At 46.5% G+C, this 27,827-nt stretch overlaps 1 protein-coding gene and 1 long non-coding RNA gene across 9 annotated transcripts in view; one reads left to right on the top strand and one right to left on the bottom strand.

Annotated features, from left to right (window-relative positions):
* LOC115478409 overlaps nt 1–27,827 on the top strand; it is a 361,625-nt gene that overhangs the window by 324,129 nt on the left and 9,669 nt on the right. For both annotated transcript variants that reach the window (XR_003943507.1, XR_003943508.1), the window contains exon 3: nt 22,594–22,710. This is a non-coding gene — a long non-coding RNA (uncharacterized LOC115478409). The remainder of the gene's footprint in view (nt 1–22,593; nt 22,711–27,827) is intronic.
* Nucleotides 23,543–27,827, bottom strand: part of WDR53 (WD repeat domain 53) — a 73,048-nt gene continuing 68,763 nt past the window's right edge. For all 7 annotated transcript variants that reach the window (XM_030215716.1, XM_030215715.1, XM_030215712.1 and 4 more), the window contains one exon: nt 23,543–24,685. In XM_030215716.1, the coding sequence (XP_030071576.1) occupies nt 24,074–24,685 (612 nt within the window). In that variant the 3' untranslated portion in view covers nt 23,543–24,073. The remainder of the gene's footprint in view (nt 24,686–27,827) is intronic.

The raw sequence follows: 27,827 nt of genomic DNA, 5'->3' as shown, positions 1-27,827 counted from the left end.
GTTTTATCAAAAAGATGTGTCTTTAGTGATTTACGGAAGTTGGTTTGTTCGTAGATCGTTTTCAGGTTCCGCGGTAGTTCATTCCAGTACTGCGTGCTCATGTAGGTAAAGGTTGATGCGTGCAGCGTCTTGTATTTCAGGCCCTTGCAGTTATGGAAGTGGAGGTTGAGGAAGGTTCGGGATGATCTCTTAGCGTTTCTGGGTGGTAAGTCGATTAACTCAGACATGTAGGCTGGGGCTTCGCCGTGAATAATTTTGTGGACTAATGTGCATACTTTGAACGTGATTCGTTCCTTGAGTGGGAGCCAGTGTAACTTCTCTCGTAAGGGTTTTGCACTTTCATATTTTGGTATTCCAAAGATGAGTCTGGCTGCTGTATTCTGGGCTGTTTGAAGTTTCCTCAAGATTTGCTCTTTGCAGCCGGCGTACAGTGAGTTGCAGTAATCCAGGTGGCTGAGTACGAGGGATTGTACTAGGCTGCGGAAGACGGATCTTGGGAAGAATGGTCTTATTCTTTTCAGTTTCCACATGCAGTGGAACGTCATTTTGGTCGTGTTGTTTGCATGGGTTTCGAGTGTTAGGTGTCGGTCGATAGTAACTCCAAGGATTTTTAACGTTTCTGAGATTGGAAGGCTTAGGTTAGGTGTATTTATTGCAGTGAATTCGTTCATGTTGTATTGGGAGGTAAGTATCAGGCATTGGGTTTTTTCTGCATTTAGTTTCAAACAAAATGCATCTGCCCAGGTGTTCATGATGCGTAGACTTTGGTTGATTTCATTGAATATTTCTTTGATGTCTTGTTTGAAAGGGATGTATATTGTTACATCATCGGCGTAGATATATGGGTTGAGGTTATGGTTTGATAGGAGTTTTGCCAAAGGGGTCATCATTAGGTTGAAGATGGTTGGTGAGAGAGGTGATCCTTGTGGTACCCCACATTCAGGTGTCCATGCGGCAGACGTGGCTGAATTTGATGTGACTTGGTATGAACGTTGGGTTAGGAACCCCTTGAACCAGTTTAGGACATTTCCTCCTATGCCAAAGTATTCAAGTATGTGTAATAGGATTCCGTGGTCTACCATGTCGAAGGCACTAGACATGTCAAATTGTAGGAGGAGTATGTTGTTGCCGGTTGCAATCATTTGTTTGAATTTAGTCATGAGGGTAATTAATACTGTTTCCGTGCTGTGATTCGATCGGAATCCTGATTGGGCATCATGTAGTATTGAGTATTTGTTTAGATAGTTTGTGAGTTGTTTAGTTACAATTCCTTCGGTTATTAGTGGTATGGATGCTACTGGTCTGTAGTTGGTTATTTCCCTCGCGCTTTTCTTTGTGTCTTTGGGTATGAGGGTGAGTAAAATCTTTCCTTTTTCTTTTGGGAAAAGTCCGTTTTGTAGCATGAAGTTTACGTGGTTTGTTAGGTCTATTGTGAATTGTTGAGGAGCTGATTTCATGAGGTTATTTGGGCATATGTCTAGTTTGCAGTGGGATTTGGCATATCTTCTAAGTGTTTCAGAGATTAGATCTTCTGATAGTAGTTCAAATTCGGTCCAGGTTCTGTCTGCTGGATATATTCCGTCTTCTGGGTCTAGACAATCTAGGAGTGTGGCATATTCAGTAGGGCTGGTAGGTATTTGGAGTCTTAATTTTATTATTTTCTCCTTGAAGTATTTCGCAAGGTTGTCAACGTCTGGTGTATCTTTGCTGTTGTTTGTGACTGGTGTGGTGTCTAATAGTTTGTTCACGAGGTAGAAGAGGTTGTGTGTGTCTTTGTAGTTTGGTCCTATCATTGTCTTGTAGTGTAGTCTTTTAGTTTGTTTTATGGTATATTTGTATTTCCTCCGCAGTAGTTTCCAGGTATTTAGTGTTTGTTCATCTCTTTTTTTGTTCCATGCACGTTCTAGTTTCGTGACTTGTGTTTTAAGCTTTTTCAGCTCTTCGGTGAACCATGGGTTAGATTTTTTTCTATGTGATGTTCTGGTTTGGATTGGGGCGATTTTGTCTAATGTTGTTGTGCATAAATCGTCCCATTCTTGGAGGAATTGGATGGTGTCAGCATTGGTTGACCATTCGTTCTGGTAGATCTGTTGCCAAAATGTTGTGGGGTCTATTTTTCCTCTCGTGGTGTATGTTGTTCGCTCATGTTTATTGGTTGTGTTTATGTGTGTTTTATGCCAGTTGAGAGAGACATTTGCTTTATAGTGGTCCGACCATGGTGTGGGTGTCCATCTTGTATTGGTGATTGTGATAGTTGAGTCCGGGTCGAATTTGTGTGTTATGATGTCCAGTGTATGTCCTTTTTCATGCATTGGTTGCGTGTAGGGTGCATGTAGATCCCAGAGTTTTAGGAATTCTTTGCATTCTCGTGTGCCTGTTGAGGTGTCATCTTCAAGGTGTAGGTTGATGTCTCCTAATATAAGGATGTTTGTGGCAGATACACATGTGTTCGAGATGAAGTCCATGAGTTGTGTTTGGGAGTCTTGCCATTTTCCTGGTGGTCTGTAGAATAGGATTGCATTGAGGTGTCCTATTAGGTTTGGGTGATTAATTCTTGTTGATGCAATTTCAAGTTGTGGTGAGGTAGATTCACCCGTGGTTGTGATGGCGAATTCGGGTTTGTAAATTATGGCTATTCCGCCCCCTCTTTTTCCACTCCTTGTCCAGTGGGTGATTTTGTATTCTGGTGGGCATGCTTCTAAGATGGCGGGGTCTGTAGGGCAGTGGAACTAGGTTTCTGTAATGAATAGAAGGTCTAAGTCATCTGTGGTGATCCAGTCTAGTATATCTACTGAATTGCTTACTGCTGATCTTGCATTGATGTATCCTATTTGGATTGAGCGATATGGTTCTGTGGGGGGGTTCGATGTGTTTATATTTATTAGTTGCCTGTTTCTTCGGTGGTTGAGTTTGTTGTTGTTGTTGTTGTTTTCCTCTTTTTGTTGGTGGTGTTCCTGTTCGGAGATTTTTCCTTTTGGTTGGTTGTTGTGTCGTTGGTTTGGCGAGTTATTGGTAGGTTGTGCGTATGATTGGTGTGTTGTGGGTGAGTTATTATAGATGTTCTTTAGGGTGGGCATAGTGTGTATGTGAGTGTTGTTTGATTTGTGATTTATGGTGTTGTTGTTATCTGGGTTAAGGGTTGTGTTTGTGTGTGAGAGTAGGGTGAGACAATAAATGGTTAGGAGTGTTTTGCTGATATTCATATCTGTGCTTGGTCCCTGTGGCAATATTCAGTTGGCTAGCATTCAAGTAGGTAAAGCATAATCAGCTGGTTAGCATTCAAGTAGGTAAAGCATAGTAAAAAACAAAACAAAAACAAAACATTTAAATCCAAGTTGAGGGTAGTGCGTGCAATTAAAGTCTGCTGTTTAAAGCAAGCAGTGCAGAGTATAAGCTTTTGAGTCGATCTGGAAACAATAAAAGCCTTCTATGTAAAGCAAGCAATGCAGAGTACAAACTTTTAAATCGATCTGAGAGCAAATTAATAGATACAGCCTTCTATTTAAAGCAAGCAGTGCAAAGTATAGTTCTTAGATCGGGTTGAAAGCAATTAGATTAAAGCCTTCTATTTAAAGCAAGCAGTGCAGGGTATAAACTTTTAATCGAGCTGAAAGCAGTTAGAGCCTTCTGTTTAAGCAAGCAATGCATGGTATGAACTATTGAATCGAGCAACACAGAGTAGAACTCTTAGATAGAGCTGAAAGCAATTAACGCCTTATATGTGTGGCAAACAGTGCAGAATGTAAGTTTTTAAATCGGGCTAAGAGCAGATGAAGCCTTCTATTTAAAGCAAGCAGTGCAGAATATCAGCTATTAGATCAAGTTGGAGACAATTAAGTTAGATTAAAGCATCTATTTAAAGCAGGCAGTGCAGAGTATCAGCTATTAGATCAAGTTGAAGACAATTAAGTTAGATTAAAGCATCTATTTAAAGCAAGCAGTGCAGAGTATAGCTTTTAGATCGCGCTGAGAGCAATTAAAGCTTTATCTGTAAGCAAGCAATGCAGGGTGTAAACTTTAAATCTAGCTAAAAGCAGTAAATGCAGATTAATCAGAGCAAACTATTATTTTGGTTATTGGTCATGAACTGTGGAGGCCATATGGCCTAGCAGTCGCAACATCTGCCGAGCTGTAATCTGCTGAGACGCTCTGGCCAATGAAACGAGAGACAGAAGGTTGTCTGTCCTCATCTCGGGAAGATAGGCCCGAGCTGTCAGAGTCCAGCAGAGCTCCTATGAATTCTAGTTGTTCAACTGGATGAAGGTGGGACTTTGGGTAATTGATGACAAACCCTAGTAGCTCCAAAAGTTGAACAGTCACCTGAATGGACTGTAGAGCTCCTGCCTCTGAGGTGTTCTTCACCAGCCAATCATCGAGATAAGGGAACACATGCACTCCCAGCCTGCGTAGCGATGCTGCGACTATTGCCAGGCATTTTGTAAAAACCCTGGGCGCAGATGTGAGACCAAAGGGTAGCACACAATACTGGAAGTGCTGTGTTCCCAGACGGAACCGAAGATCCTTCCTGTGGGCTGGAAGTATCAGGATGTGTGTATAAGCATCCTTTAAGTCCAGAGAGTATAGCCAATCGTTTTTCTGAATCACGGTAAGGACGGTGCCCAGGGAAACCATCCTGAACTTTTCTCGGACCAGACGTTTGTTCAGGGCCCTTAAGTCTAGGATGGGCCGCATCACCCCTGTTTTCTTTTGCACAAGAAAGTACCTGGAATAGAATCCCAGCCCTTTTTGCCCCGGTGGGACGGGCTCGACCGCATTGGCGCTGAGAAGGGCGGAAAGTTCCTCTGCAAGTACCTACCTGTGCTGGAAGCTGAAGGATTGAGCTCCAGGTGGATAATTTGGAGGTCTGGAGGTCAAATTGAGGGAGTACCCTAACCGGACTATTTGAAGAACCCACCGGTCGGAGGTTATGAGAGGCCACCTTTGGTGAAAAATTGCTAACCTCCCCCCGACCGGCAGATCGTCCGGCACGGGTACTTTTATAGCAGCTATGCTCAACTGGAGCCAGTCAAAAGCCCATTCCTTGCTTTTGCTGGGGAGCTGCAGGGGCCTGTCTGGGTGCACGCTGTTGACGCGAACGAGCGCACTAGGGCTGAGCCTGAGAAGGCTGTTGGAAGGTGGATTGTACCTACGCCTATTGTAAGCATAGGGAGCACTCCTCCTTCCCCTGAAAAAACGTCTACCTGTTGAGGTAGATGCTGAAGGCTGGTGGGAGAGTTTGTCGAGGGTGGTTTCCTGCTGGTGGAGCTGCTCTACCACCTGCTCGACCTTCTCGCCAAAAATATTATCCCCCTGGCAAGGAACATCCGCAAGCCGCTGCTGGGTCCGATTATCCAGGTCAGAGGCACGCAGCCAGGAGAGTCTGCGCATCACTATACCTTGAGCAGCGGATCTGGATGCTACATCAAAAGTGTCATAAGCAGCCCTGGACAGGAATTGATAACACGCCTTCAGCTGCCTGACCATCTCCTAAAAAGGCCAGGGGTGCATAACATTGTTCCGCATGTGAATGCTCGTGTAGAGCTGGTAGGACTGAATTTTGGACACGAGCATAGAGGACTGGTAGGCCTTCCTCCCACGAGTCTAAAGTCCTAGCACTCCTGGCTCTCTTGAAAGCAGAATCCACAACCGCAGAGTCGTGAGGTAACTGCGACCTCATCAACTCAGGTTCTCCATGGATTCGATACTGGAACTCCGCTTTCTTGGGGATTGTGTGATTAGATAACGGTTTCATCCAATTCCTCAGCAATGTCTCCTTAAGGACATTATGCAGAGAGGCAGTGGATGACTCCTTAGGTGGCGAAGGATAGTCAAGGACCTCGAGCATCTCAGTCCTGGGCTCATCCTCAGTTACCACAAGGAAGGGAATGCCCACAGATACTTCTAGGACAAATGAGAAGGAGAGACTCTCTGGTGGAGAAAGCTTCCTCTCAGGTGAAGGAGTAGGATCAGAAGGAAGGAAGACCACAAGACTCCTCGGAAGAGAAATATCTGGGATCTTCCCCTTCATCCCAGGAGGCATCCTCCTCGGTATCGGACAAGAGATCTCGAACCATGTCCCCTATGGCGATTTCGAAAAGTCGACTCCCATGCCAGCGGTGATGAAGCTCCCTCCAACGATGTCGACGGGGAGTCGACCTGGGTGGCAGCAGAGGCCGATGCCGCAAGCGGTACCGGCGTCGGAGACCTCACCACAGGCACGGAGCCAGCTGCCGCTTCCATCGATGGTACCGAGGGCGCAAGCACCCCCGGTACCGAGGACTGACAGAGCAGCCCTTCCAGAAGGCCTGGAAGAATGGCTTGGATGCTCTCCTCCAGCGTTGCCGTCGAGAAAGGCTGTGGGGCCGGTACAGGAGTCAAAGTCAGAATCTGTGGAGGCCTGGGAGGTGGTACCGGGCTATCTGAAGATCGACACACCGACACTTCTTGTATGGAGGGTGAGCGCTCCTCCCGGTGTCGATGCTTTCCGGGTGCCGAATCCTTCGACGCCCCAGAGCTCCTGGTACCGTGTTTTGAAGGACACCTCGAAGCACGTCACCGGTACTCCTCGGTACCGATGAGGAGGACGTGGAATCCACACGCCTCCTCGGGGTCGGGTCCGGTGGGCCCTCACAGCAGGAGCCTTCGAGACAGGTGGAGACCCACTCGACGGCTCACTACTCCCAGCTAAAGGTGATGTCTAGACAGCCATTACCTGCGCTGGGAGGCTTCGATGACATCAGCGGAAAAATCGTGGTGGCGAAATCAAACGGCTCCATTGTGCCAAACAAGGGCACAAAAAGGAGTACCGTGGACGTGCGGCCAAAGAAGGCCGCAACAGAAATGAAAGGAAACTTAACAGGGGACAAAAACTAAGAAAAAGAGGGTTTCCTTTTTTTTTGTAAAACTAGAAAAGAAAAAGACAAAAAAAGGCGACTTAAATAAAAAGAAAGCGATAAATACAACGCGAAGGACGCCTAAGTTTTTCCTGGGACCTGAGGGAGACAGACTAACATGCAGCCACTCTCCACCGCGGAAAAAGAAAAAACTAGGCGGGAATGGCAGCGCATGCGTGGTGCGTCAGTCTTGCGCCCTGGTGGCTGTCGCAAAGCTTTTTTTTTTTTTAGATTTTGCTGGAAAATCTCCGTTCCTGGGGCCGCCATCCCACATGTGAGGACAAGCAGCCTGCTTGTCCTCGGAGTATTCAAAATTATCTCAGGCACCTTTAAAGCTAAGACTCGCACAGAAGCATAATATTACTAGATAGCTGAGTGGATAGGGTGTGCAAAGATCATTTGCCTACCTGGTGTGAAGTTGGCAGACCTTATGCATCATGTAGACTTTAGATACTACTGAGAAAGAACAGGATATCATGACAGAGAAAAATGTAGGCGGGAGGTTTCGGAAGCCATATTAAAGCTCTTACGTAGAAAGCTGAAATCCAGGATAGCATTCTCAGAATGTTCCCCACCCCATGCTCAAGACCCAAGAGGCAGGCAGAGCGCCAGCATCTCAATGCATGGATGAGATGATGGTGCAGGGAGAAGAGATGTATTATTTAATATTCCAGAAATACATTAAACCCTCTCTATTTAAGCAATTTCTCACGGATAATCATAATTAATTTAAAACCCTAATTTGTACAATTACCAATTTCTCAATTCAATTCTAAATTGTTATTATACATGGATGACAATAAATTGTTAGCTTTTTGCACCTGGCATTCGTTTCCATATTACCAGTGTGTTTTTTCTAGCGAAAAAAGTGCAGGTACTCAAATGCCAGGTCACCCTTCAGGGGTGGAGTGATCACCAAGGGACCCACCCCACAACAACCAGGCCCCCTGCAACTAGTCACAGAATCTATGACAAGGCAGAATTGGTGTGTAGAGCCTTAACTCTTTCATTAAAACTTGGGGACCATGGGTCAATTTTAGCAGACAATGGAAAAGGTGCTGGTACTCAGTACCCCCCTCAAAAAAAGCCTTGCATATTACATATTGTAATTACTCAATCCCACTGGTGTGCTGGAGCCGGCTCGCAAGAGCCTGTTGTTAAATTTTGCAAGATCTTGCGAGCCGGTTGTTCTCTAGGATGAGCTGGGTAGGGAGGGGGCTTGGTGCAGGGGCTCAGGAAGTCTATTCCAGGGATAGGGTGAGGCGAGGCAGAATTTGTGGAGTCTGGAATTGGCGGTGGTGGAGAAGGGTACTGAGAGGACGGATTTGTCCTGTGAGCGGAGGTTACGGGTGGGAACGTAAGGGGAGATGAGGGTAGTGAGGGGCTGCAGACCGAGTGCATTTGTAGGTAAGAAGTAGAAGCTTGAACTGAATGCGGTATCTGATCGGAAGCCAGTGAAGTGACCTGAGGAGAGGGGTGATATGAGTATACTGGTTTTGGCGGTATATAAGACGTGCAGCAGAGTTCTGAACGGATTGAAGGGGGGATAGGTGGTTAAGTGGGAGGCCAGTGAGGAGTAGGTTGCAGTAGTCAAGGCGAGAGGTAATGAGAGCGTGGATGAGAGTTCGGGTGGTGTGCTCAGAGAGGAAGGGGCGAATTTTGTTGATGTTAAAGAGGAAGAAGCGACAGGTCTTGGCTGTCTGCTGGATGTGCGCCGAGAAGGAGAGGGAGGAGTCGAAGATGACTCCGAGGTTGCGGGCGGATGAGACGGGGAGGATGAGAGTGTTATCAACTGAGATTGAAAGCGGGGGAAGAGGAGAAGTGGGTTTTGGTGGAAAGACGATAGGCTCGGTCTTGGCCATGTTCAGTTTCAGGTGGTGGTTGGACATCCAAGCAGTAATGTCGGATAAGCAGGCCGATACCTTGGCCTGGGTCTCCGCCGTGATGTCTGGTGTGGAGAGATACAGCTGGGTGTCGTCAGCATAAAGATGATACTGGAAACCATGAGATGAGATCAGTGAGCCCAGGGAAGAGGTGTAGATTGAGAAAAGAAGGGGTCCAAGGACAGATCCCTGGGGAACTCCCAACAGAGAGCGGGATGGGGGTGGAGGAAGATCCATGAGAGTGTACTCTGAAGGTACGATGGGAGAGATAGGAGGAGAACCAGGAGAGGACAGAGCCCTGGAACCCAACTGAGGACAGTGTGGCAAGAAGTAAGTCATGGTTGACAGTGTCAAAAGCGGCGGATAGATCGAGGAGGATGAGGATGGAGTAGTGGCCTCTGGATTTGGCAAGGAACAGGTCATTGCAGACTTTAGAGAGTGCTGTTTCTGTTGAGTGGAGAGGGCGAAAACCGGATTGAAGCGGATCGAGGATGGCCTGAGAGGAGAGAAAATCAAGGCAGTGGCTGTGAACAGCGCGTTCAAGTATTTTGGAGAGGAAGGGTAGGAGGGAGATGGAGCGGTAGTTGGAGGGACAGGTAGGGTCAAGTGATGGTTTCTTGAGGAGAGGTGTGACTACGGCGTGCTTGAAGGTGTCGGGGACCGTTTCAGTGGAGAGAGAGAGGTTGAGGATATGGCAGATGGAGGGGGTGACAGTATGAGAGATGGTGTTAAGTAAGTTGGTGGGGATGGGATCAGAGGAGCAAGTGGTGCATTTTGAGGAGGAAAGAAGGCGGGCGGTTTCCTCCTTGGTGATATCAGGGAAGGAGGAGAAAGAGGCCAGGGCTGGTTGGTTGAGGGGGAGGGTTGGAGGGTGAAGGGGAGGAGGTGGCTTGGTAGTGAACTCAAGGTTGATCATTTGCACCTTGTCACGGAAGTAGTCGGCGAGTGTTTGAGGGGAAAGTGAGGGGGGGGGGTGGGAGCAGAGGGCACTTTGAGGAGGGAGTTAAGGGTGGTGAAGAGACGACGAGGGCTGGAGCTGAGAGAGTTGGTCAATTGGGTGTAGTAGTCCTGTTTGGCAAGGAATAGGGAGGACTGGAAGGAGGATAGCATGAATTTGTAGTTAAGGAAATCTGAATGGGTGCGAGATTTCCTCCAGAGGCGTTCAGTAGATCGGGTGCAGGAGTGAAGGTGACGGATGCAAGGGGTCAGCCAAGGCTGGGGATTGGTACGCCTTGTGGGCCGAGGTGGGTGGTGCGAGGGTGTCCAGAGCGGAGGAGAGAGTGGCATTATAAGCGGAGACAGCTTTATCGACAGACTCGGATGACATGATGGAGGGGAGGAGATTAGAAATACTAGAGGAAAAGATGGGAGGGTCAATAGCCAGGAGATTCCTGGTAGTAGTGGTTAACGTTGGGCGGGGCTGAGGAGGGGGGTGAAGAAGCGTGAAGGTGATCAGGTGATGATCAGAGAGAGGGAGAGCTGAGGTGTGGAGATTGGAGGGTGAGCCGGAAGAGGAGAGGACGAGGTCGAGACAATGGCCATCTTTGTGAGTAGGGGTGGTGGAGCAGAGCTTGAGGTTGAAGGAGGATGTTAGCGTGAGGAACCGAGAAGCGTGAGAGTCGGATGGGTTATCAACGTGTATGTTAAAGTCTCCGAGAATGAGGGACTGAGATGAAGGATCAAGAAAGACAGAGAGCCAGGCATCGAAGTTGGTGAGGAAGGAAGAGAGAGATTTATCAGGGGGACGGTAAATGACTGCCACTCTGAGTGGCAACGGGTGGAATAGGCGGATGGCGTGGGCTTCAAAGGATGAGAAGCAGTGAGATTGCGGTAGGAGGAGGGGTTGGAAACTACAGGAGGGCGAGAGTAGTAGCCTGACTCCTCCACCACGGCCAACTGGGCGGGGAGTGTGGGAGAAGAGATAACCTCCATGGCATAGGGCTGCGACTGAGGCAGAGTCATCAGGGGAGAGCCAGGTTTCAGTTAGGGCGAGCAGTTGAAGGGAATGGGAAATGAAGAGGTCATGGATGAAGGAAAGTTTGTTGCAGACTGTGTGAATTCCACAAGGCACACGAGAAGGGGAGGGAGGAAGGGAATAGAGATGAGATTGGAGATAACGCGGAAGCATTTGCAAGGATGAGGTGAGGACGATGACAGGTGTGGGGGACCCGGGTTGGGATTGATGTCTCCTGCGGATAGCAGGAGGAGGAGCAAGAGAGTGTGGAGGAGGATGGGGGAGGTAGGGCGACGAAGACAGGGTGCGCTTAGGAGGAATGGGGAGGGGTTCATAGCAGGAAGGAGGTGTTGAAGGTTGAGAGCTAAGGAGGAGGAGGAGGACAGTAGGGATGGTGAGGTGGGGACGGGGGAGGGTAGGGTATTGGAGTAGTGGGGAGGACGGGAGAGGACATGGATGGGCAGTGAGTTCGTGCGATATGCGGCGGTGGGAGGGGGAAAAGGTTGGGGAGGGACAGGGCAAGGAAGAAAATGTGTATGGGGGCCATAGGTAGTGACTGGATGTTTACGGGTGCATATGTAGTGACTGAGGTAGGTAGTTATGCGGGCTGGGAGGCAGGTAGGTTGTTGATGGGCAGACCAGCAGGTGGTTGAGAGGCTGGCAGCCTGGGAGGCAGGCAGGATGTTGATGGGCAGGTTGATTGGGTAGCAGGCATGAGGAGGTAGCAGGCAGGTTGATTGGCTAGCAGGCAGGCAGGAACAGGTGATTGGCTAGCAGGCAGGTTGATTGGCTAGGGGCTGGATCAGGCGGATTGGAACATGGTGGAGCAGATGGACTGGAACGAGCAGGGGGATGCTGGGTCAGGCGGACAGGAACACGTTGGAGCAGATGGACTGGAACACACTAGAGCAGCTGGATCAGGCGGACTGGAACATGCTGGAGCTGATGGACTGGAACAAGCAGGCTGGAGCAGATGGATTGGAGGGAGCAGGGAGAAGCTGGGTCGGGCGGACTGGAACAAGTTGGAGCAGACGGACTGGAAGAGGCTGGGAGAAGCTGGAGTAGACGGACTGGAACAAGCAGGAAGAAGCTGGATCGGGTGAACTGGAACAAGCTGGAGCCGATGGACTGGAGCAGCCAGGGAGAAGCAGGATCGGGGAGGCTGGAGTAGATGAACAAGCAGGAAGAAGCTGGATCAGGTGAACTGGAACAAGCTGGGGCCGGTGGACTGGAGCAGCCAGGGAGAAGCATGGACATGGATGGAGGGGAGGGAAGGGAGAGAGAAGAAATGCTGGACATGGAGGGAAGATAGAGGAAGGAGATTAGATGAGGGAAAAGGAAGTGAGGAGAGAAACTGCACATGGATGGAGAAAATGAGTGGAGGAGTGGCCTAGTGGTTAGGGTGGTGGACTTTGGTCCTGGGGAACTGAGGAACTGAGTTCGATTCCCACTTCAGGCACAGGCAGCTCCTTGTGACTCTGGGCAAATCACTTAACCCTCCATTGCCCCATGTAAGCCGCATTGAGCCTGCCATGAGTGGGAAAGCGCGGGGTACAAATGTAACTTAAATAAATAAAATAGGCAGAAGCTGGATCCACTGTACAGTCAAGTCTGCGGAGGACCAGAAATGAAGAAGAAAGGAGGAAAGAAAAGAAATAAATGGAAAGGAAGCCCTGGAAACGGAGTCATGGGAACAGATAGAGAGCAGCAGAATCAGATACTGGGCCAGCATGATCAGAGAAACAAAGTCACCAGACAACAAAGGTATAAAAAAATAATTTTATTTTCATTATAGTGTTTGGAATATGTCCACTTTGAGAATCAGGTGCTGAACGTTAAAAGTTTATATTTATTTACTTATTTATGGCATTTTATCCCATATTAAACATGAATTAGATTGGAACCTGGGATCATTTAATTTTTTTTCCTGGAGAGAGTAATGCATTGCCCCCCCCCCCCCCCCCCCCCGGCTATAGCCAGCTCTGCAATTTTTTTTTTTTTTGCGGGGGGGGGGGGGGGGGGGGCGCCAAGGTGGACCGGGGAGAGAGCCTGTTAAAAATTTACCAGCACACCACTGCTCAATCCTCATTTATTTTATTACTACTTAATGTATACTATCCTGCATCACTTTTTGTACTATTACAATAAGTTGTTAGCCACATTGAACCTGATCTATTAGGATAACTTGGGATATAAAGAAAATAAACAAACACATTTGTAAGAATCTGGGTAACGTTCTGTGGAGGTGGGAGGGTGGGGGAGCTCTATTGTGCAAAAGATGGACTCCACCTTAACTGGAGTGGAACCAGACTGCTAGTGCTAGTGTTTAATAAGGGAGATAAGAGAAGATTGTAGAAAGTGGAAGAAAGACAACAGTTGTTCAACAGCACATGATTCAGAGTAAGGTATCTTCAAATACTATCAAAACAGGGAAGTTAGGATATCCAGACAGAGTGGTTGCAATAAAGTAGACCAGATAACTTTAAGAAAAGAACAGACAATTGAAAGATTGTAAATAATCACTGCAAAACTTACTCTGAAATTTCTATATGCAAATATTAGAAGCCTAAAAGATGGGCGAGTTAAGAGTTTATAGCACTGAATAAAGAGGCAGATATAATAAGTATTTCAGAGACTACTCCTGGGGGAACTCTGTAAAATATAGAATTAGAGCAAATTCCTCACCCCACAGAATTCTGCCAGTCACCATTGGGTCTGTCCTCAGTCTCTCTCCCCCACAGAGATCACACGGCAGGGGGAGGAAGTGAACCGCTGCACATCAGATCACTTCCTCCTCCTCTGCAGGCTTACACATAACTGTTTTAGATGACTTGTGTGGGCCTTCCTAAAGCCTCATGGTCCACCCAAACGTCAGGTGTAAGCTTGCAGAGAAGGAGGAAGTGGCCCAACATGCAGCAGTTCACTTCCTCCTCCTCCTGCCATGCTATCTCTGCAGGGGAAGGGGGAGAGAGAGTACCAGAGTATGTCACTGGTGGGAGGGCAGGGAGAGATCAAGGTTGAGGGTGTACCATGGGGAAGGGTTGGGGAGAGATACAATGGTAGCTGGGGAAAAGAGAAGAAAGAATGAGAGGTGGGGGTATTGCATATGGGAGAAAGCTTTGGGGGCAGAAAGAATTAAGGGTCTTGAAGCGCGTCCATGCCCTCGGAGCGGGCCTCCCTGCCCCTGCTGAAGAAGCAGGGCACTTTGGCATTTGAGGAATGTGCCATCAGATCGATCACTGGAACTCCCCAACGGGATGTGATCTGATCAAAGGCTTGTTGGGAGAGCCTGCCTCTGGTGTATCCCACTGCGCCACAATTAGAACCTTCATGGCTTCATGGATATGAAAGGCCTTGGATGGACCTCTGGTACCCGACATAATGGAAGGGTACCGGATCCGGGTAAGAGATGTTTAACACCTCTAGCACCTGCACAATAACAGCAGGGAGTTCCTCCTTGTGGAATAACCGCACTGCCTTAGGGTCATACCCTTCACCGGCGGCAGCCCCCCTTTCTCCAGTCCGTCAGGCGCAGCCTACATGGAGTCCCCCTCTGGGTCGGAAGGTCCAGAGAACTCCTCCTCCATGCATGGAAACTCCAAACGTGACCTCTTAGAGAGACTCTTGGGCAAGACAAGCTGGGGGCTCTGAGTAGTCGTCAAAGGAGCCTCTGTGACTGAACCTCCTGTAGATTTCAATAAAAAATGCCCTGTGCATGAGAAGCACGAATTCTGGAGAAAAGGGAGTCACCCCTGACACTGCCTCAACCAAGGAATTACCAACAGCACAAATTCTGGAGAAAAGGGAGTCACCCCTGACACTGCCTCAACTGAGGAATTACCAACAGCACTCGTGTCTTGCATGAGTGAGGGCAGGGTGGACTGCGATCCCGCTGCCGCGGGACTGACCGCATGGGAAGAAAAAATGGCACCAGCAGAGGCACGCGTCGGGCCTGTCAGCGGCGTTCCCACCAAAGATGGCAAAGAGGAATTGGAGCCTTCCCCTGCTGGCGATCGGACCGGCGGCTCCCCACTCTGCTTCTTGTCTTGGGTCCCGGCCTTAGAGCACGCCTCGCAAGCGCCAGGCGCTGCTCTTCTGCTCCCGCAGTGCGAGCAGTGCTTCGCCGAGTCAGATGGCGCCGACATGACAGGCCCTTGAAGCGGTAATAACCCAGCCTTCCCCCGCACAGGAGACTCGGCCCTGGCCCAGAGCCCTTCTAATTAGTCTGAGGGAGAAGCCTGCAATAAGCGCCAACGCTGCTTTTTTTTTTTAAACCTGACAGACAGGCAGGAGAGAACTGATAACCCAGACAACGCGCCACTGTGCCCCAAAGGACTGGCTAGAGAGGCTAGCAGGGGGATGAGGGGAGGGACCTTGTCCCACCAGGTATCCCCAATAACACCACACGGCACCTCAACCCCACAAAAAGACTCAACTGCCCCCGAGGGAACGGGATAGGAGTCAGATTAACACAGAGCTGCACAGGTACGTCCTTCCACCTGCTAGATAGAGAGAATATCGAGGTTGAGCTGGCTGCACAGGATCACATATGGCAATCTTGGAGTTCTCTCTATCTCCATCTGCTGGCTGAGGGACATAACCCACAAGTCTCTGGATTGATCTGGGGACGCAATGGAAGAGGCCCTTTTACTAAGCCACATAAGCGTCTACACACGCCCAAATGGAGTTACCTCCCAGCTAACGCGTGGTTCTTGTGGTAATTTCATTGTTGGCATGCGTCCGAAAAATAATTGTTATTTTTGGACTCGCATAGGACATTACTGCCCGGTTACCGCGTGAGACTTTACCGCTAGGTCAATGGCTGACGGTAAGGTCGCAGATCCATTTTCGGCAAATATTTTTTTAAAAATGGCATTTTTTACAGGTGCGCTGAAAAATGATTCTGACTGCCCAAAACACGCGTCTACATTACCGCACGCCATTTTTCAGAATGCCTTTGTAAAAGGGCCCCTAGGTGTGGATAATCTTTAAAAAAAAAAAAAAAAACCCCCACAAAAAACCGAAATATTTGAAGCTCAGACTAGATGTATTCCACTTACTGGAGGGGGGAAAGGGAATGGGATTTGATATACCATCTTTCTATGGTTACAATCAAAGCAGTTTACTTATTATATACTGGTACTTATTTTGTACCTGAGGCAATGGAAAGTTAGGTGATTTGCCCAGAGTCACAAGGAGCTGCCAGTGGGAATACAAACCTGGTTCTCAGACTGCTGCACTAACCATTAGGCTAAAGGGGGTGGGGATTGTCTGTCAAAAGGAAGACAAAAACATAGTTAAAAAGTGAAGAAACTATTAGAACCAAAAGAACATTAACCAGGGTGGGACCACGCTGCTGGCATCGGCATTTAAAAAGGAGATACAGCAGCTTTTAAACTAGAAATTGGGGGAAGGCCGACAGTCGCTCAAAAGCGCATGGTTCGGAAAAAGGTATCTTGCAAAGATACCTCACAAACAGGGAAGATAGGGTTTCTGGATAGTGAGGTTGCCCAACAGACCGTGGTAGGCCAGGTGCCCTTCAATACAACTAAAGATCAGACAAAAGATGTCAAATCAATAGTGTCAGGTACTAAGCATCATGCAAATAAGAACAAACAACATACTCTGAAATGTCTATATGCAAATGCTAGGAGTCTAAGAAATAAGATGGGAGAGTTGGAATATATTACACTAAATGAAAAATTGGATATAATAGGCATTACTGAGACCTGGTGGAAGGAGGATAACCAGTGGGACACTGTCATACCGGGGTACAAAGTATATCGTAATGATAGGGTGGACGGGACTGGTGGAGGGGTAGCATTGTATATAAACGAGAGCCTTGACTCAGATAGATTACAAATTCAGCAGGACACAAATCACACCTTCGAATCATTGTGGGTTCAAATTCCATGTATAAAAGGAAAAAAATGGTGATAGGAGTGTACTACCGTCCGCCTCGCCAGGATGAGCAGGTAGACACAGAAATGATAAAAGAAATCAGAGACGCGATCAAAATGGGCAATGTGATAATAATGGGTGACTTCAATTATCCAAATATAGACTGGGTAAATGTAACATCGGGACACGCTACAGAGATACAATTCCTTGATGAAATCAAGGACAGCTTTATGGAGCAACTGGTGCAGGAGCAGACGAGAGAAGGAAAAATTCTAGACTAAGAGGCAGATGCACTAAAGGTTAATGAGCCTTTAACGACCCTCCAACGAGGAAAATTTGATCCGTTGCATGCATCAAAGGGCTTTTACCGAGGAAGCCAGCAGCTAACGAAAACGGAATGGAGATGAGCAATTACTGTGAAAACCCCATTGAAACGAGATGCACCAACCTTTTCCGATTGCCTGTACGCAGGAAAAAGGCAGGAAATGTAACGAGAGGTCCGGACCTCTCGTTAGGACCACTCTGTGCCTGGAAAAATCGTAGAGTGAATAAGCAAACAAACTGTGAGCCAATCGCAGCGCATTAGCACAGCTAAAAGCGCTGTGATTGGTCGAAAGCCCTTTGCATAACATATGTTCCAAAAGTATGGGGGCATATTTGTGTTTTAAATAAAGCTTTATGAAAACGTGTAATAACCACGTTAATAATGTGGGTGCGTATTGCCGTGCTATATAGGCGTCATTATGGCAGCAAGAGGGCGAAAACCCAATTTCTCGGACCTCGATGTCCTGTGGCTGGCACAACTGTGCACAGTCAATGAAAAACGCCTATTCCCTCGAGCGGGCAAAAGGAGGGACATCATGAGGATGGACCAGGGCTGGAGGACACTGCAGCGCTTATTTAATAAGCGCAGTTCCTTCCCAAGATCTGTAAGTGGGGTACAAATGCATAATAATTAATAATAACAAATAAGAAATAATAATTGACTACACATGTATGTGAAACGTGCATCATTGCTTTTCCATTGTGTTTTTCTACATCTGACAGGTGGAGGAACTTAAAAAACAGGCGAGGGCACTACGGAAGGACCACCCTGGATGGCTCCGTGAGGTCAGGGCCAACCTCGATAACAGCCCAGGTATTTTAACGTTTCACGTGAGTCTGCTCCATGACATTTGATGATTCGGGGTGTTATCACAAAACTTTTATCATCCATATTTGTCTCTACAGAAGTGTCAGAGAAAGAGGAGGAGGAGGAGGGTGACGATCATGATGTCGAGAGATCGTGTCATGATGATGATGACGACGATGATGATGATGGTGGTGCCGGCGAGGGGTCCCTGGCTGGTGTTGTACCTCCCCGCCCTTCTGCTCCTACCCCTGGTCCCCACCTCTTACCTTATGCCCTTGTCCGTCCCGGCCCCTCCTCTGGTCCCCCCCACCCCCAAGAGATCACGTAAGACCATTCTGCGTCTCCCTGCTCCAACATATGGCCCTTCGCACCGTTCCTCTTCTCCACCCCAGCACACTTTAGCCCTCCTGCCTCACCCTCCCAGCCACACGGTCTCACCACTCCTCCTGGTTCCCCTTCCTCCCCCCCCCCCACAAATTCCAATCTCCCCTCCCGCTACCCCCTCCTTCGCTGTCCCTCAGACTTCCCTCGCCATTTCCCAACACCATGCTGCTGCCTCTTGGTCCTTAGTGGAGCGCATGATCTGGTGAAGGACGTTATGGTACTGGGGCTGCTTGATAATAGTGACCATAATATGATCAGTTTTGACATCGACCTTGAAGTAACTGTACACAGAAAGTCAAATACGTTAGCGTTTAACTTTAAAAAAGGAGACTATGATAAAATGAGAAGAACGGTAAAAAAAAAAAAAAAAAAAACTTAGGGGGGCAACTGAGAGAGTAAAAACTGTACAACAGGCGTGGACGCTGTTCAAAAATACCATCCTGGAGGCCCAGGCCATACATATTCTGCGAATTAGAAAAGAAAGACGGAAGTCCAAAAGACACCCGGCCTGGTTGAAAAGTGAGGTGAAGGAAGCTATTAGGGCTAAAAGAAACGCCTTCAGAAAATAACAAGAAACAGCATAAGGAGTGTCAAAGCAAATGCAAGGCGCAGATTAAGAAGGCCAAGAGGGAGTACGAAAAAAAGATAGCATTAGAGGCAAAAAAACATAGTACAAATTTTTTTCGGTATATTAAAAGCAGGAAGCCGGCAAAAGAATCGGTTGGGCCGCTGGATGACCGAGGGGTAAAAGGGGCGATCAAGGAAGACAAAGACGTAGCGGAGAGACTGAATGAATTCTTTGCTTCGGTCTTCACCGAGGAAGATTTGGGTGGGATACCGGTGTCGGAAATGGTATTTCAAGCGGACGACTCGGAGAAACTTACTGACTTCACGGTAAACCTGGAGGACGTAATGGGGCAGTTCGGCAAACTGAAGAGTAGCAAATCTCCTGGACCGGATGGTATTCATCCTAGAGTACTGACAGAACTGAAAAAACGAGCTTGTGGAGCTACTGCTAGTGATATGCAACTTATCCTTAAAATCGAGCGTGGTACCGGAAGAATGGAGGGTGGCCAATGTAACGCCCATTTTTAAAAAAGGCTCCAGGGGAGATCCGGGAAATTATAGACCGGTGAGTCTGACGTCGGTGCCGGGGAAAATGGTAGAGGCTATTATTAAAAACAAAATTACAGAGCACATCCGAGGACATGGATTACTGAGACCAAGTCAGCACGGCTTTTGTGTGGGGAAATCTTGCATGACCAATTTACTTCAATTCTTTGAAGGAGTGAACAAACATGTGGACAAAGTGGAGTCGGTTGATATTGTGTATCTGGATTTTCAAAAGGCGTTTGACAAGGTACCTCATGAAAGGCTATAGAGGAAATTGGAGGGTCATGGGATAGGAGGAAATGTCCTATTGTGGATTAAAAACTGGTTGAAGGATAGGAAACAGAGAGTGGGGTTAAATGGGCAGTATTCACAATGGAGAAGGGTAGTTAGTGGGGTTCCTCAGGGGTCCGTGCTAGGACCGCTGCTTTTTAATATATTTATAAATGATTTAGAGATGGGAGTAACTAGCGAGGTAATTAAATTTGCTGATGACACAAAGTTATTCAAAGTCGTTAAATCGCCACAGGATTGTGAAAAATTACAAGAGGACCTTACGAGACTGGGAGACTGGGCGACTAAATGGCAGATGATGTTTAATGTGAGCAAGTGCAAGGTGATGCATGTGGGAAAAAAGAACCCGAATTATAGCTACGTCATGCAAGGTTCCACGTTAGGAGTTACGGACCAAGAAAGGGATCTGGGTGTCGTCGTCGATAACACACTGAAACCTTCTGCTCAGTGTGCTGCTGCGGCTAAGAAAGCGAATAGAATGTTGGGTATTATTAGGAAAGGTATGGAAAACAGGTGTGAGGATGTTATAATGCCGTTGTATCGCTCCATGGTGCGACCGCACCTTGAGTATTGTGTTCAATTCTGGTCGCCGCATCTCAAGAAAGATATAGTAGAATTGGAAAAGGTGCAGCGAAGGGCGACTAAAATGATAGCGGGGATGGGACGACTTCCCTATGAAGAAAGACTAAGGAGGCTAAGGCTATTCAGCTTGGAGAAGAGACGGCTGAGGGGAGACATGATAGAGGTATATAAAATAATGAGTGGAGTGGAACAGGTGGATGTGAAGCGTCTGTTCACGCTTTCCAAAAATACTAGGACTAGGGGGCATGCGATTAAACTACAGTGTAGTAAATTTAAAACAAATCGGACAAAATTTTTCTTCACCCAACGTGTAATTAAACTCTGGAATTCGTTGCCGGAGAAAGTGGTGAAGGCGGTTAGCTTAGCAGAGTTTAAAAAGGGGTTGGACGGTTTCCTAAAGGACAAGTCCATAAACCGCTACTAAACGGACTTGGAAAAATCCAAAATTCCAGGAATAACATGTATAGAATGTTTGTACGTTTGGGAAGCTTGCCAGGTGCCCTTGGCCTGGATTGGCCGCTGTCGTGGACAGGATGCTGGGCTCGATGGACCCTTGGTCTTTTCCCAGTATGGCATTACTTATGTACTTATGAACATTCTTAAATAAGAACACCCCAGAGTACTGAAAGAACTGAATGAAACTGCAGATCTACTATTGGTAATCAGTAAGTTTTCAGTAAGGCACTAATAAATGTGGATAAAGGGAAACCAGTTGATAATAGTGTATCTAGATTTTGAGAAAGCATTTGACAGTCCCTCATGAGACTCTTGAGGAAATTAAAATGGCATGGGATAGGAGGCAATGTCCTGTTGAGGACTGGGAACTGGTTAACTGCTGAAGACCCATCTCTTCGACAAGGCATACCACAAAGACCAAAACATGTGAAATCCCCACATATATCTAATAATGTTAAGAATGCCTTACATTATATCATTATCATGTTTTCCATTACCATGCAACCCAAAATACTTCTGTAACACTAAATGTCAATTCTCCTTTCACTTCCACTATCCATGATACATTGTAAGCCACATTGAGCCTGCAAGGAGGTGGGATAATGTGGGATACAAATGCAATAAATAAATAAAAAGGTTGAAACATGTAGGCTTAAATGGCCAATTATCTCTATGAAGGTGATGAACCACAGGAAGCTGTACTGGGACCAGTGTTTTTAAAAACACCCACAATCCGCCCATCCCACGCCCCCTTTTCAGCAGTGTGCATTAGAATTTACGTGCATCACTTTATAAATTAGAATTTGCAAGTTCTGTACGTAAATTCTAATTAAAGCCAATTAGTGTCAATAATTCCTTGTTAATTGGCATTTGCGCTGATTGGCTTAAGATAATTAAGTTACACGCATAATGCAGAATACAATCTGAATTGCACACACAACTCAAGTCACACTATATAGAATCTGGGGGTATATGCATAGTTAAGCAGTTCAAGATAGGACTACTTTTTCAAAGGTCTAACTTAAGCAGCTTAGGTCTATACATAGTGGATAAATATCACTGCTAGATATGTATACAGAAAACCTTAGTTCTGCCTCAGTACTATACAGATCAGTGCCCAGGTGTCACTAAACATATATGTTAGTGGATTTATACATTTAGCAGCAGCTGCTAAATATACCAATCCCTCTGAAAATTGACACCATTTGTGTTTAGTGTTCTATTAACATCAAAATTTCAAGACGTGGGTGAGTCTACAGGGATCCCCCCCCCCCCCAAAAGACTTAATTTTTGGATCCACAGATGTATGCAAGCGCCATAAATTAGGCTTCATTAGTTAGATACCAAACTTTTTGTTCTTATAAATATTATAAAACTATTTGCTGTTAACAAATGCAGTACTTGTGCTAGTTAAAAGATCATGTATGAGGAATATTGCAAGACCAGACTTAGGACCCACAGTTATAGAGTTCTAGAAGGAGTCACGGGCTTGTAAGCTCGAGCTGAGACTGTTGCTACAATGGCTGAGCCAAGAGTTTGAAGGAACACCTCTCCTCCACCTAGCTATTATGACCAAGACCCAGATGTACAAAGGTCCCCGTAAAGAATTGCTCTGTATTTCTAAATTATGGATTTGAAAATACAGAGTGATTCCCAAAGCAAACCACATGCAAATGAGCTGCTCACAAAAAGAGAAAGCAGCTCAATGGGGGGGGGGGGGGGGGGGGGGGGGGAGAGAGCCAGTCGGTCAGCTGAGCATGCGCAGAATAGCCAATTGCTAAGCTAGGCTGCTCTTGTATATGGCTTTCATACATATGAAGAAGCTGCATGTATGAAAGCTAGCGTAGCTTTTTTTTTTTTTCCCCCTCAAAACTGCTGTGGGGTATGCTTGGGGGTGTGCTTCCAGAGCAGAAGCAACGGCTGATGGTCAGACTGTCATGTTGGGGCTCCGGCATCTTCCCTGCCTCTCTCAAAATGACCTCTTAAATGCACTTCTTTTGCCAGGAAGCATCAGGAGATGGAAGGAGTGAAGTACAAATTTAAAAAAAGGGTAAAGCTCACTTGCAACAATGAAGAACCATCAGGATTGAGAGCTCCAGCCCTTCCGTTAAATTTTCCACGGTAAGGTAGGCGCTGCTTCTGTGCTTCGTTCGGAAAACGGCTGTGCATTACTTTGCATGCGAGTTTGTATACAGTAATTCCCAAACCTGGTTCTGAAGGCAACCCAGTCAGTCAGGGTTTCAGGATATGCATAATGAATATTCATGAAAGAGATCTGCATTCAATGGAGGCAGTGCATGCAGATCTCTCACATGAATATTCATTGTGCATATCCTGAAAACCTGACTGGCTGGAGTGCCTCCAGGATCAGATTTGGGAACTACTGGTATAGTAATTAGCTCATTTTAATAGCTTTGTATACAATTTTTGTTAGCTGCTACCGTGACAGAAAAAGAGCTTGCAGAACCCTTTTGTACATGTATCACTGAACTTCTTGCTCACTAAACTGGCTAGAACCAGTGTAAAAACCACGCTGCTGGCTCATTAAGTTTTGAGCTTCTGGGCCTGAACGTGCTTGGTAATATAGCCCAACAGATGCCTGTTTTGTTTGAGGTTCACACTCAAAGGAACAGGAACTGTGATTTGAGGGGTGGGGGAAATAGCTCTCCAAGATGTCTAACCAACAAGAGACACTCTCCAAGCCACCTGAAATCTATTTCAAAACAGACGACTTGGTATTAACCTCTTTGCAGGTTCAATGTGGCTTACAATACATCATGAATAGTGGAAATAAGAAGGGAATAGACATTTAAAACTTGCAGTGCAGGTTAATGTAAGGTCGTTTTTAAAATTTAGTGCCATGCTTTGAGCACAAGTTCCTAAATCTTATGCATTGCAGGTTAATGTGATTCAACAAAATATAATATTCAATTCATCTTTATTCTTGCAATTGTGAATCTTATTACCGTAACAGGTAATTGGTGGAGAATTAACCAAAATATATCCTAAAACTTATAAATACAGCGCATGTTCTTAAAATATGAATATTAGTGAATGCTCCGAGCAATTTCCCCAAATTAGATATTAATTCCTGTAACATATCATGGTACTTGTTCAGTTAACTGATCTCTATGCTTCCATTCTGCACAACTTCAAGGGATGGAAGACACCCCTTGAAGTTGTTTATTACACTTGGTTGAATGGAGGTAAAGAGTGACAAAATAACTCACATATATTCAAAAGGAGCCAGTATTAGAACTACTATGACAACTGTGGAGTACTATTTGCACATGGTTCATACAGAGTCATTGGAAGACAGAACTATGACCTGACTCCAAGTCCTGAGCTCTAACCACTAAAAATCTCTGTAAAAAAAACACTCAGAAGATGCTTGTAGTAACTTCCACAGTCCACACAATGAACTGTGTACCCTGTGGTATCCATAACCTATTTATTTACAGGCTCCTGGTTTCTCCAATGTTGTCTAAGGTTCTCTCAAGTGATATACAGAGATGCAACTGCTTTGATCAGCCACCAGTATCTTCTTGGAGCCTTTGAGCTCTGCACCCAGGATCCAGTTCACCTTCTCTGCATGCTCCCACCTAAGTTTTGGTGAGAAGAGGTTGCACTCTACTTCAGATGGATAGGCTGCTTTGAGGTACTGGTCCTTTTTAGAAGAGGAGGCTGTCTTAACCTTCTTTCTGTCATAGTGTTTCACAGGGCTCCTGTGCTGTTTCTTAATTTCCCTGCTCACATCCCAGAGCAGCACCTTCCCATCATTCCCTCCGGACAGCAGCCAGCCAGGACCTGGCAGAAAATCCAGGAAGTGCACCTGCGACACTCCTTGTGTGTGACCTCTGAACTCTAGCTCCTGCTTGAACCTGGTGCCTATTACTCTAAAGGTTCGGATTTTGCCATCCTCTGCACCACAGCCTATAACACTGCCGCACGCTGTCACCGTTAGCGAATGTGCCAAAGGGGGATTAAAGAGCTGCCTGCTGACCTGTTGCTGCTCCATTTCTTCCTCCCCTTGGGCTGCATCTTGGAGGTTCACAGACCAGAGGGGCCGTGCTTTCTGCAGGTTCCAGAGCATAACCTACAAAAGAAAAATACCACTTTTGTTTAGTTATCTTCACTTGCTAAGCTCATCATTGCTGTCTCTGATAAAGGCCTCAAGCCTCCTTACTTATTCTCTTCCATAAAACTTTGCCAGTGCACATTTCAAGATCCTAAAACGACACTATTATGGTTGAACCATAGTGAAAATTAGGGTGGTGTCTAGTTTATAAAGATCCGTAATGAAAGGGATTTTACACTAAAGGCCACTGGCACATTTGGTTGTGTATACTGCAGTATTTTGATGACACTCTCCCTGTATCTATCACAGTTGTTAAAAAAGATAATTAAATAATAATGTTACATTGTTTCACTTGGAGCTGCCCTATTTGAAAAGGCCAGATAATGTATACACACTGTTCTCTAATTGGCTCAACGGTGATGACATAGCAAGACTGGATCAACTAGATACAGTGTACAGTATAAGCAGTGGCGTAGCTAGGATTGAATTGGCCCTGGGCAGAAAAATTAAGATGGGTCCCTATAACACAATTTCACCTACGGTAGGGGGATTGGGTACCTTCAGAGCTCCAGCAGCAAAGCCCTATAAAAAAAACACACATATTCCAGACCTGTATATAAACTACACACTACTGTGTTTCCCCAAAAATAAGACACTGTCTTATATTAATTTTTGCCCCCCAAAATGCGCTAGGTCTTATTTTCAGGGGCTGTCTTATTTTTCGGGGAAACATTGGGGTTGGATCGGGGTTAGCCTGCCCGCCCTCCGTCGCTCCCGGAACTAACCTTAAAACGCCTCCTTTCACCTTCGCAGCAAGCAGCAGCAGGGCAGGCCACTCTTTCCTTCCGTGTCCCACCCTCGCCTGACGTAACGTCCGCGAGGGCAGGGCACGGAAGGAAGGAGAGGTCTGCCCTGCTGCTGCTTCCTGCGAAGGTGAAAGGAGGCGTTTAAGGTTAATTCTGGGAGCGACAGAGGGTGGATGGAGGGGGGGCCCAGCAACCTCAGGTGGGGGGGGGGGGGGGGGGGCGGCCTTGTCCAGCTCTCGGCGGCCCTGTTTTCAAACAAAAATTTGCTAGGTCTTATTTTCAGGGGAGGACTTATATCTACCAATTCAGGAAAACCTCTACTAGGTCTTATTTTCGGGGGATGTCTTACTTTCGGGGAAACAGGGTAGCAGAATTTCACACCTTCATGTGCAAAACAGCATTGCTTTGGTCCCAAAGTCTTTTCTTCTTAACTCTTTCCTGGGTCTCCTGTCCTTTTGACATTTCTTCTCTCTCCATGTCCATCTTACTTCTGCATCCCTATCTGTCAATGTCCAGTATCTCCCTTTGTGTCCCTGTTCTTATTCCTCCCATGATCAGCATCTGCTCCTCCCTCCCCTTTGTGTCCCTGATCCTATGGTCCTTCCATGCCCAGCATATTTTGTGTCCTTGTCCCTCCACATATCCAGTTTTTCCTCCTCCCTGCCACGCCCCCCCCCCCCAGGGCCAGTATCTCTCCCACTCTTTCTTGTCTGCCCACTCACCCTGGGGGTCAGCATCTATCCCTCTCTCCCCCCTTCCTTTTCACTCCAATCCCCCCACAGGGCCAGCATCTTTTCTTTTCCCTCCAGTGGATTTGGAATCTCCCCCTCCCCCTGTGGGTTTAGCACCTTTCCACCCACAGTCCCTCAAATTTACAGAGGGTTGCAGGCAGTGGCACCAGTCAAAATAGGTTGTTCAAGGCTAGTCCTGCCACTGCCTTCTCTCTGTCGTATCTCATCCATAGAAGATGTATCAGAGGAGATTGGATATGATAATGGGAAGGACCCAGCGGGGCTCACCTGAAACAGCAACCCTCCCTAAACATGGAGAAAAGCAGGAGTTGGAATAGAGAAATGACATACCCATGGGAGAGAAGGGGGATGGATTAAGTAATGCTGGACCTGTAGCGATGAAGAGCAGGGAACTAATGTGTTAGGAGGAAAGCACTTCAAGCAGCCAGCACATACCACTAGGCAGCCCTAGACATTTTGCCGGGCTCACTCAATAGTAGCTAAATCCCTGAGTTTAAGATTTGTGAACTGTGGCGATAAAGTTGTTCTCAGGCCTGCAGTAAGTTATAAGCCGATCTATAGTTTTTACTGTGTACTGTTTATGGATGTATTTATTGATTGTGCATGTTTTTATTAGGTATACCACTTTGAATTAATTGTTCAAGATGGTGGTATATAAATTTGTCAAATAAAATGAAAGACCCCCCCCCCCCCCCCCCCAAAACAAAAACAAAAAAACCCACCAGACAGGAGGTCCTGGTTTACAGTTACATTAAAAACAAAATTTAAAAAAAAAAAAAAAAACAGTAAGAGCTGTAGTATAGAGAATGATAAGGGGACAAAGTTTGTCCCCAACCCCATGGGTTCTGTCTCTGTCCACACAGGTTCTGTCCCTGTCTGTCCCCATGGGCTCTGTCCTCATCTGCAGAAGCCTTGAACAATTATGACTTTAGATTTAAATCTTTTTATTAAAATACAAAAAGGAACAATATGCTGTGTATAAACTAAATAACAGCGAGCAGCTATAATAACCCTCCTCACCACAACCCTCTACCCTTCCAACCCCAACAATGGCCGATTTCTACTAACCCGAGGAATCCTAATCCACCCTGTTAAAATGTCTAGGGGTGCAAAATACAACTCAATCTTTATGCCCTAGAGGGGAGAAATATGCCCTATGAAGCACTGTGGCTGAATAAGAAGTCATCAACAATCTCAGGATTCAGTCTAACTCTCTTATCTCCCACAGTCCTTCCTGCAATAGAAGATGTCTTCTTAGATGATGTGCTGGTAGCAGGATGTACAGGATCCCCCATGCAAATTTTGCTAGTTGGGGCCAGCACATTTGTTTTTCCAAAAAAATCAAAATAGCGTTGTCTGCATCACTCAAACATAAATAACAGTCCAGTTCATTAACAGGCTTCAAAGTAGAAAATGACACGGGAACAAAGTTTGTTCCCCGTCCCCATGCCCGTCATTCTCTACTGTAGTAACACCAGCAATACTGAACCCCAGGAGTAAAGTTCTGCTCTTCAAGAAAAAAAAAAAAAAAACCTGAATTAAGCAATTCAACATGGAGAACAAGAGATGGTTTCAGGCTGTGACTGAGCCTTACATCACTCC

The sequence above is a fragment of the Microcaecilia unicolor genome, chromosome 10, assembly GCF_901765095.1.
Source record: "Microcaecilia unicolor chromosome 10, aMicUni1.1, whole genome shotgun sequence".
Classification (NCBI taxonomy): domain Eukaryota; kingdom Metazoa; phylum Chordata; class Amphibia; order Gymnophiona; family Siphonopidae; genus Microcaecilia; species Microcaecilia unicolor.
The sequence above is the reverse complement of the archived record's forward strand: the minus strand, read 5'-3'. Positions and strand labels throughout refer to the sequence as shown.